The sequence below is a fragment of the Populus trichocarpa genome, chromosome 12 (assembly GCF_000002775.5).
Source record: "Populus trichocarpa isolate Nisqually-1 chromosome 12, P.trichocarpa_v4.1, whole genome shotgun sequence".
NCBI classification, from domain to species: Eukaryota; Viridiplantae; Streptophyta; class Magnoliopsida; order Malpighiales; family Salicaceae; genus Populus; species Populus trichocarpa.
This window is the reverse complement of record NC_037296.2, coordinates 5,590,903-5,601,804: the sequence shown is the minus strand read 5'-3', so window position 1 is coordinate 5,601,804 and position 10,902 is coordinate 5,590,903. Positions and strand designations below refer to the sequence as shown.

Here is a 10,902-nt window from a genome sequence, read left to right as displayed (position 1 = left end):
AATAAGAAAGTGGTTAAACCTTTTAGATTGTAAATGTCGCCTCCCCCAGCAGAGGGTGCAGCACATGGACTCAGCATGCACCAATTTCCTGCTTTTTGGAAGTTAGAAATTCAACATAAGAAACAAAAACATCTGTAGCAATCTTGGCCAATGCCATGGGCACCACCTTGCCGCCGCCTATGAATTCTTATCCAGTAATGCTGTGTAACAGAATAAACTACATTTCAATCCAATATTTGACAAGGGTGTGAAAGCTTGGATCTCGAGAGGGCCCTTCCATTTCCCAATGATAGAAAAATCCAACGTCATTCTCGTCCATCGTACTCAAACAGTCATAATCCATCACATAATTAAACAGCAACTTCGCAACAAAAAGTCATAATCCATCACATAATTAAACAAAAGCAAGCAATGGCAGGAAAATTTATTGCATTATATGAGTTACTTTCATTCATTGATCCTGAATCATCTGCAGTATTTTGATGCTAACAATTAAAGGAATGGAAGGTGAAAGCCAAAGCCACATCTGACCTCTGCACATTACAGGGAAGGTAATAAAAAAAACTCTGGATGATAAAGAGTCAAATAAAGAAAAACAGCCACGCATTAAAACAACATAGAGGCCCGAATTCCCTCCACTTCTGTTATCAACCTGCTCACAAAATCAGTCACCTGCAAGAAGGAAACGAGCTTTTTTATCCGACTGTTACTTGTGAATATATCTTAATTCCGATGCATGGAAACATCATGGATACAAGAATAAAAGAAAATCTGCAAGCATCACGGTAAGCAAGCACTTTCCATATTCAGTACAATGTGTATGTAGAATTGTAGACTAATCGTGAATTTCATTTCTATAACTAAAAACCAGCAAATTATTGATGAATTTCTCATTTGAGGCAGCTACTTCCTCCTAAAATGACAAAGAAATAACAAGAAGAAAGTGACCCTAACAGATAACTAAAGAATAGACAGATTTATCAAGTGAAAATAATATCATGCGGAATCAAATTCCTTGGTGAGAAAACAAAAAAACAAAAACAGGAGGAAGTGGCACCAGTAACACTATTAACTGTACTAGTTGACCTCTGATCAGAATTAAGAATCTTTTATTATTGATTCTTTACACTGCTTTTACATAAAGTCCAAAATAACTAGAATCCTTTCCAGCTCCACTTCACATCAACAAGCTCAAATTCAATCTATCTTATTTTAAACGTTATGCTTAATCCAACCCCACCCACCAGTATAGCATACACTATCATTGAGGTTATTCTTTATTTAGTTCAATAACGCTGCAGAACCCCATGATCCCACTGAAAATTGCTACAGCAATTTCTCCTCATAATGAATTTAAAATCTCAACTATCGATTACCCTCAAGCTAGTTCATGCTAAACCAATTGATAAATAAAAACAGAAAGTCCAAGAGTACAAATTCTCTGAAAACTCAATTTATTGGATCAATCAATATTGCAAGCAGAGCACAACTTTAATGCCTAACTAAATTTTTAGGCACCAAAAGAAAAGGAGAGAAGAGATCCTGGTTGTGAGCAGGAAATTAAACCATAAAAAAACCTAACTCCATTATGTAAAGTCTTATGGAACCTACTTTAACCACTGAATTGTAAATAATAATAATTAAATTTCTATGACTAATAAAATCTAGAAAAATTATACAAAATAAAAACTTCAAGCCAATTAAATATCAATCACCACCGTATGTTTTTTTTCATCACCTATCACTAACTTTGTTTTCACATCATAAATAAGCAAACAAAGTTGAGCACATGAAATTGGGTTCTTGCAGGGTGTCCAATCAACTAAAATTTCCAAGTGATGAGATTTGGATGCCACAGGTGATGACTCCTATCCTATGGCAATGTGATCTTTTTCAAACAATCAACTGATATGCTAGCGCTTATCCAATAATTCTCAATCAAACTCCGCCTCAAATTAGATATGGTTATGCAGAAGTCAATTGTGCTGGCTACAATCTCAGGAGATTCTTTTCATGAGTCAATGGCCACACCACCACTCCTAACCTAAACAAAATATAATTACAGAAGCAATCCCTCGAAAGAGACCATAGGTTAAAACCAATACTATGAAGCTAGAAAGGCAGTTCAACTAACATTTTAGTGGTTCTCATTTTGCACCTCCCCATCCCAACAACCCCCCACTCCTTTAAAAAAAAAACAAAAATAAATAAAAGAGAACATATATTAAAGGCCATATGAAGGTTCTATGCACAGGATAAGGAGGTGAATACACAAATCTTCCAACTATGATTCTAGCTCTTAACTCAAAAAATGTTAAACAGAACTGTAATTCTAGCACTACATACAAAATAGTTAATAATCAATGAAATTTATAAACTTATGTTGACCAAAGTACCCAGTATATTGATGATGTAAATACTTCATCCTCCTTCTATCCACAAGGTCCAAATATCTATTTTCCTGCCTTGACCAAAGAGGTCACAGCTCCTTGCATTTATTCTGATAAGCTTCCAGCCTAAAAACAATGTAAAAATAAACAGTTGGCTATTCAACCACTAAGCATAAAAACTCTAATTGAGTATCGCCTTTCCTCTCTTTTGAATACCATTCCTTTCCCTCTTTTGCTTTAATAAGGCCATTATCACCTTCCATTTTTTGTACTTTTTCAAAGTCAGTGGCAACTCCTAGTAGATTACCTATAAGAAACTTGAAGCAAAAATAACTCCAGTCCTTGTTAAATTGATTTGGTGACCCACTTTAACATGTACAAAAGATTTAGTGGCCACAATGTCTTTGCAGTGTTCGAAACAGGTGGAAACTCTGCAACAACCACCAAAAATATTAGGAATATTGCCATGGTATAAAGTAGTTATTTGTCAATATCAGCTGCAACAACACTCCTTGGTTTGCACAAGATCCATGCCTTTTTCTGGCAAAATCCAAAAACTCAAACTTCATCTCTTGTTCTAAGAGAATTTTATGATGCGGATGACAAAAGAAGCTAGATTATTGTATCTTGTTATGATTTCCATATACCAGGGTATGACTGATTTCCATATTTTGGAAAATCTGGAAAGTTTTCTAGTCCTAGCTTTTATTTCCTATTTAGTATTTTATTAGTGCTAAAGTATTTAGCTTTATCATGTTTTTTATGGACTATTAGTATTTTCTTATATAGGAATGCAAGTCCTTCTTAGACTATTAGAAACTCTATATAGAGGTATGTAATGCATTACTTTCAAGAATCAGTTTATGAATAAAATTCAACGACTTTGCTTTTAATTGCTTGAATCTTCTCTTAGTTGTGATTCCTAAGAACCTTAGGTATTAAGCTTAGGCTTTCTGTCCCCTAGGTATGACTCCAGACCAGTGTGGCTCTGGTAGTTTTTACAATTACCCCCAGCCCTTACCATCACTACCTTCATACAAATCAATCTTAAAGCCATTAACCGTCAAAACACAACCTACTACCCCTTAAAACACTGTTCATGTCAATGTTCACAGCACTAAACAGCCAGAAACAGTCTCTGGAACTCAGATTAAGAACAGCGCCCAAAGCTGTCCAGCATCATTACCAGTGCAAACATTCAAGAAGTCACAAAATCAACAACTCAACCAAGCCACCATCATCTAAAACCAGTGGATATATTATCAAATCCTTATTCGTCACAATGGGATTAACACATACATTTCAATTATCCTTTTTTAATAGATAATGTGTAGATCACTTCCCATTCAAACAAGATCACCTATCCTTTTTTAATATATTTCCTTACTCCCATCTTAAAACATTCCACCCTTCCTTTTGAAGCACACCTGTGTGATCTATGTCCACTGCATCCTTGTCAACAAAAATTAAATCTCTGCAAAACCATTCTACTTCACCATAAACATGACACTAATCTGTTAAGCATTTTGAGCAATCAGATCTTATTTGATCAAAATTCATCAAGATCCAAACAACCAGACGAAGTTAGAAATCCTGCCACATGCAGTAAAATAAAAACCCCACACGGTAAAGCCAGCATAATATAGATGTTTTATCGCTAAGCTCATTACAAATAATAATCTAGTTAAAAACAAACAGTAAGCCTAAGCAAGATATTATGTTAAATTATGATAAAAGTCAGAAAAATATAGATGTTTTATCGCTAAGCTCATTACAAATAATAATCTAGTTAAAAATAAACATCAAGCCTAAGTAAGATATTATGCTAAATTATGGTAAAACTCAAGACAGTAGTTTAGCTTGTCAGATACCCTCAGCAACACAATGCATGCCTCTCCTCTCTGTGAAAACCTAGACAACCGTAACTGATTTTCCCTTCATTTCCAACAAGAGATAACTTTCAGCATATAAATGGCCTGTCCCCCCAAGACTTTAGAGAAGAAGCAATCCATTTTTCTTTCCTAATAAAGCACCCTGCCTGTATCTCAGACTTTACATTCCCACATTATGTGTCCCTTTGATTTCCCTTCAAAATTCTCCACCAGCCAAAGTTGGGTCTATTCATTGATAATCAATTCCTATTATCAGGTTAGCCAAACTACTTCAGAACCAGCTTACCACGACTTAATATCATCAAGGACCTGTGAACCACTATAACAGGGAAAAATATCAAAGAAAATTAGCATTGTATTACCTCATGCTTCATGCCATCTTATATTTCGAAAAGCCGGATAATCACCCCAAAACCTGATTCGATTGATCATTGACCTTTACTACATACCCACATATAAAACGATCCACTTAACAGAAAACACAATAATCTATCAGACCTTGAAGAAATTAATATGAAGGTCAAATAAAAGCAGACAAAATAGGCCCACAATTTTCCAAAAAAATTAGCCCTAATTATGACTTGAAAGTAGAAACCCCACTGTACAAACTGAAACAAATAATCACTTTTCACAAAAAAACTCAAAGATAGTACACATTAAAGAGAAAAAAGAAAAGTAAATTAGACATGCAAGCATACCTTAATATAAAACCAGGCAGGTGAAATACTGAAAAGGATTCATTCAGACTCAGCTGTTGCCTCCACCTTAGGACCTAATTCACGAAACCCATCAATAAATTAAAACCAGAAAACAAAATCACTCATTTCCTCCCAAAAAAGATCATTCCAAACTAACAAAACACAAGAAGCAAATAATTCCTAGATAATACCGTGGAGACAAGGAGGGCGTTGGTCCTTGCCCCACCCGATCCCACGAGTGGAGTCAAGATACTGTTGGACAAGATGGCGGCACTTCTGGAGATGATTAATTCCTTCAATGCGATAACACCATCGAAGTCTCTCTCTCAAGATCTTGGCTTTCTCTATATCAATCCATTTCTCTCTAACAATATGCTCTCTCATTTCCAGCATCACCACTGGGTCCTTGTATGGATTCGATGGATCAAAGTCATCTGGAGGCGACTCCTCGAACTCTGCTACTCCCTTCTTCCTCCCCATTTCTTTTCTCCGCTGTCACTGTTCTCTGTGCTCTGTTTTGCACTGGTGAAATGGAATAGGCTTGCCTTGCCTTGCCTTACTTTTGAGTTTGGGGTTTGGGCCTTGCTGTTGGGCTTGGGTTGCATCCTAGGCCTTGCAAAATGTCCTTTACCAATCTATCCGTCTATGGCTTTGGTTATAAAAACAAACTTAATTTTGAATTTTGTATTTTTTTTTTCTTTACAAACAAGAGGTTTCGAAGTTAAACCATGAGGGGATAGTCATGCTAGTTTAGCTAGTCTCATTAACAATTTAATTTTACATACATCCTTCACTTCATTTTTTTGTGGGAGAAGATCTCTTTAAAATATTTTTTAATTAATATTATTTTTTTCATTATACATTTTCCGGAATAATACATTGATTAGATATATCTATAAAGCTAAAAATTTCACATCAAAAAATTAATAAATAGAAAATATCTTTTGTCATGTAAATATATAAGGGTATTTTTATTGAATGAGCTAATAATTTTACTTTTTTTTAAGTCTACTTTTATTATTTTCTATATTCATATTATCTTTGTATTACATTATTGTTATATCTTTGAGGGCAAACACGTCATTAAATTATTATGATGTTGACACTTGTCTTAATGGTTTAATTTTTTAATTAATAAATACAATAATTTTTAAAAAATAAATAAAATGTATTTTTTCTAATGAGTCATAAAAATTGGTTAAACTACTATCACATATTGAATTGTCTCTTTGTCTTACTCTCATCTCATTTTCTTTGAACCTAAAAAATAAACTCTAATTATCATTAGGTAACTCGTGATGCAACAATGATTAGGAAGGAGAAATCATGATACGATCTAAAAAGTTAAATAATAAAATTTGGATTCTAGCGTAATTATATCTATTATTCAGTTTTACGCTATTAAGTATAACTTTCAATCCAATTATTGGATTGAGCTGCAGTTTTACTAGGAGTTTCCAAACATATTGTTCTATATTGTGTTAACATTTCAGGTCAATCGGAGTTCAAGAAAGTTTTGTGATACAAGTCAACAAATGCAATATGGATTTTATTATTTGTTGTCTTTTAACTTGTGGACTTCATATTTGGAGAGGATTCTTTTCCTCATAATGCAAGGATATTCAGCAGCTTATTTTTTTAGAGTTTTCTTGTTCTACAATGATCTTTAATGGACAACAATATAGCTTTCAAATGTGGCAAGAATTTCATAATATTCCTAAATTCTTTTTTATAAAGATTATTTATTTATCCTATATAAGTAACAAAAGGAGAGTTGAAGTATTTAATGGCAAATTACTTTTGAGATGAATTATTTCTTTGTATTAATTTGAATTATTTTAAGGTTTTATTTTTTTGTTTTATTTTATTATTTGGATATTTACATTTAGTTTAGGGATTGTGTGTTTAGTTTGGCCCAAAATCAATGTTTTAGGATTGTTTTAGGCATTAGATTTGTGTTAGCTGATTATTTGCTTGGGCATATTGGTTTGAATCCCAATAAAAATCCATTAAGGTTATTTATGAGGACTATATATTGTTACTTCCTAGATCCACTTTTAAATGAAAAGATAGTTACAAGTAGGAGAGAGAATAAAATTTATGACTCATTAAAAGTGATAAGAATATCTTCATATAGGATTTCTCTCTTTTATTTATAGTTATTTAAAAAAATAGATCTAAAAAGTAACTAATAGGATGCCACTAATTATTCTCTAAGTATTATAAAATTTCTCCTCCCAGTGCACTATTAAATTTCTCATTTATTAATGACATGTATTTAAGATGGATAAAAAATGATATTCTAACCATCATAAACTTTTAAAAATATTTTCATTTTATTTAGTCTCTCATATATATATCTCTACATATAATTTAAAACCTTTCTTTTTTATATATGTTCTTGTTAAAGTTTACTATACTTGTTTTCTTATGTTTTATTAACTCAAATGAGCAAAAGAGTGAAAGAGTGATGAAAAGGTATGATAAATTTTTATTATATCTAAAAATTTTAAGGAATTATTATATCTTAAAAAACAAGTGTATTTATATGCAAAATTATTCTTGTACAGATAAAATATTTTTCTCTAAGAATATCGGTAATGTCATAATATAATTCTAGGTTTATTCTAAACCTTTACTCTTTTTAAATGTAATTTTACTTTTTATTAATTTTATTATTTATTTTAATCAATAATTTAATATAAAAAAAACAACAAAAATCTTGATTACACTTTGTGTCTAACTCTTCCCGTTCTATTTAATTTTCCTAAAAGTATTAGAAATTGGCCACTCATGTCTTTAATAAGTCGATCATGTCATCACATTTCCTTGTATTGATAAGCCAATTGCCAGCGTCGTCTGATCAATTACCAACAACATGGGTATCAACGAATACAAATAAATATAACCAACACAAGGAAACCAAATTCATTAAAAAACATTATGTAAAGAAAAATAAAATAAAGAATTAAGAGCGCGTGATCGAAACAAACTATCAAGGCATCAACCCTCCATTTTTAGTGTGCGCAAAATCTAAAATGAGTTTTTAAAACAAGTTTTTATTTGAGATATTGATAAAGGTTATTTTTCAAGATTTTTTTATTTAGAAATACATTAAAATAATATTTTTTATTTTTTAAAATTTATTTTTAACATCAAGATATCAAAACGATCCAAAAATATATATAAAAAATTTAATTTGAAGCTACAAATAATTTCAAAAATTCTCAAAACACATAGTAGAACCACAATGCCAAACAGGGCCTAAAGCAATAACCAAACGATCCAAAAATATATATATATAAAATTAATTTAAAGCTAAAAATAATTTCAAAAATTCTCAAAACACAGTTGGACCGCAATGCCAAACAAGACCTAAAGCAATAAACAAGGGGGCTAAAGACACAAATTGTAGTCGTAAACTTATGTAATCAGATTGTGTGTGTGTATATTTACCAAAAATATATAGGGCATAGAAAAATTAATGTAGCAATAGAGAGTTTATTGTGGATTGTAATAGTGAATTGATATTTTTGCTCTTCATCAAATTAACCAAGAAGACTAAGCTTAGGGGTAAAATGTCTTAGTGAATATATCTTTTAGCCAATTGATTGGTTACATGTAACGTTAATTTTATTCATATAAAACATACTTATTATTAATAAAGGATTTTTTTAATCTTTAATATTTAATTATATTTGATTAATAAATCTAATGTTTGATTAATGAATCTAGATTAAAAATAAATTTCATTGAACAAAAATATTTTGCACAGGAAATTATAAAGTTTATAATTATGAGATTTTTATTAAATCAAAGTATTATTCCTAAATGTTAATGGTCAATGTTCTATTAAGACTGGAAATTAATTAGAACTGTTCAGATCAGTGCATATTATGTTTCTTTTTTTATTATGAAATGAAGCAATTGTTTTCATAAACTAAGGTATAAGAGATACTTAAAACTAATATGCAAGTGTTTGTTAGATGACATATACACTGAACTAACCTGCAAGAAAATTTCATATGGAGTTATCACTTATATCTATGGAAAGGGTCACGTGATAGTTATATGTGTGATCCTTAGACTTGAAACCATTAAGTCATCTTATATAGAGAGTGTTATGCTTTGATACTGACTATATGTTGTCCTAATCAAGTATAACAAATAGTCAGATATTGAATATAACATAAATTATATGAAGATATTTGATTAATCAAGAGAGGATTCATCACCCTAGGTAAATTAGAGAAAATATTTCATTTGTTCTCAAATAGTATTAATTTTGAAAATCATTGGCCAAGGTGAAATGAGATTTGAAAAGATTTTTAAATCTTATTCAAATAATCAATTATTATAGTTTTAAGAACAAAAATGATTTAATAAAGTAGACATACTCTATGCTACAAAGTCTAAATTAGAACTTTCTTGATGAAGGGATAATAATTACATTAAGAAATTGGTCACTGAAAAGTTAAGTCAAACCACATATGACTTTATAAGTATTTGGGAGATCATAACAGGTTGTTAAACATTGTACTTGATCTTTAAATATAAATCAATTAATTATAGAATTGATAATAAATTAAATTGTTTAATTATTTAATCATATTTTATTTTATTTTAGGATTATGATTTATATTTGAACCAACTTATTAGGAATCTAATGGGTCACACATATAAAAACCATTGATCAAAAATTAAAATGAAATTATTAATCAAGTGACTTGATTGTAAATAAATTATAGAAATTGAGGACTGAAATATAATTAATATATGGGATTACAATTCTAGACTTGGAAAAAAATCAAGTAGGGAATTGATCAAATAAATTTATAAAATTATTCTAAAATAATATGTGATATTATTTAGTGGACAAATTGTTATTTTATCATTTATAGAGTTTTTAGGTTTCCTTATAAATAGAATACTATGCATTTTATTTTCTATACATGATAGTACAACAATACAGTACAATACAGAAACACCCAAATACAAAATAAAAGAGCTAGCACTCAAAGGTATAATAATCTATCTCTCATAAAAGGGTTTAGAAGATTTCTCATTGGTGGTTCGTGTGGATTACAATTAGAAGCCAGACACTTGGACAACTTGTAGTTTACGACAGCCTAACCTTGAAGCAATTTCTCAATATCGAAAAGAATATCTAATCTTTAGGTAGTCTTCATATAAACCATGAAAAACATTAGATCTATCTAATGAGAGTCTTGGTGATACGATCCATGTAAGAGTTGAACAATTAAATTTGGATTTTAGCGTAATGTTACCTATTATTTATTTTTTACACTATCGAGCATAACTCTAACTCTCAATTCAATCATTGGATTGAGCTGAAATTTTATGTATTGTTCTTCATAGGGTCAAATTTTCAGCCCTGTTTAATGGTCGAATTAAAAGTTATGTTCAATAACCTAAAATTGGACAATAGGTAACATTACGCTAAAATCCAAATTTGATTGTTCAACCCTTGTATGGATTGTATCACTTAGGAATCCTAAAAGATTTTTATCATTTTCGTTGTGTGTAAGTGTTTTGAGAAACCCAATAAAATGGTCTTTTCATGTGATTCATTTGCCATTTTTGTTTTTATTAGGGGTACAAAGTCTTTTTTTTAGAACAGTAAAATTCCTTTACTAACTTTAAAAGAAAAAAAATGATAATCTACTTTCATAGACTTTTATGAAATTTCATTTTTATTGCACACTAGATTTACTAAATTGTCCTCGATTTCAAAATTAATAAAGTTTTTTTGGGGTATTTTTGTATTTCCACATATTTTTTTGTTATAATCATATGGGGTAGAGGGGTAAAGTGGTCTTTAAAATAATTTAAAAAAATTAAAAATTCATAGCCCATTTAATTTACTAAATTACCCTCAATTTCATGATCAATTCAGGTTTT

At 30.5% G+C, this 10,902-nt stretch overlaps 1 protein-coding gene across 3 annotated transcripts; it reads right to left on the bottom strand.

The window, feature by feature from the left end:
* Window positions 1–394: 394 nt before the first annotated feature.
* Window positions 395–5,513, bottom strand: LOC7487075 (NADH dehydrogenase [ubiquinone] 1 beta subcomplex subunit 10-B). Of its 3 annotated transcripts, XR_002976942.2 has the most exons (4): window positions 5,172–5,513; window positions 4,981–5,054; window positions 4,645–4,697; window positions 3,616–4,528 (listed from the first exon to the last, which is right to left on the bottom strand). XR_002976942.2 is itself a non-coding variant. In XM_002317881.4 (3 exons), exons 1-2 carry the CDS (start codon window positions 5,458–5,460, stop codon window positions 5,020–5,022), a joined length of 324 nt encoding a protein of 107 aa, XP_002317917.1. In that variant the 5' UTR covers window positions 5,461–5,513; the 3' UTR covers window positions 395–672; window positions 4,981–5,019. The 3 variants fall into 3 exon arrangements, 2 of the variants coding, with proteins under 2 accessions (XP_002317917.1, XP_024437687.1); XM_002317881.4 differs by lacking the exons at window positions 3,616–4,528; window positions 4,645–4,697 and adding an exon at window positions 395–672; XM_024581919.2 differs by having other exon boundaries at window positions 3,616–4,697.
* Between the last annotated feature and the right edge of the window lie 5,389 nt (window positions 5,514–10,902).

Excerpts from the sequence above, each read along its gene's own strand:
- LOC7487075 (XM_002317881.4), bottom strand. The coding sequence starts at position 5,460 with ATGGGGAGGAAGAAGGGAGTAGCAGAGTTCGAGGAGTCGCCTCCAGAT. Across the intron at positions 5,055-5,171 it reads ACGCCCTCCTTGTCTCCACG|GTCCTAAGGTGGAGGCAACA; the intron begins GTATTATCTAGG and ends TTCGTGAATTAG.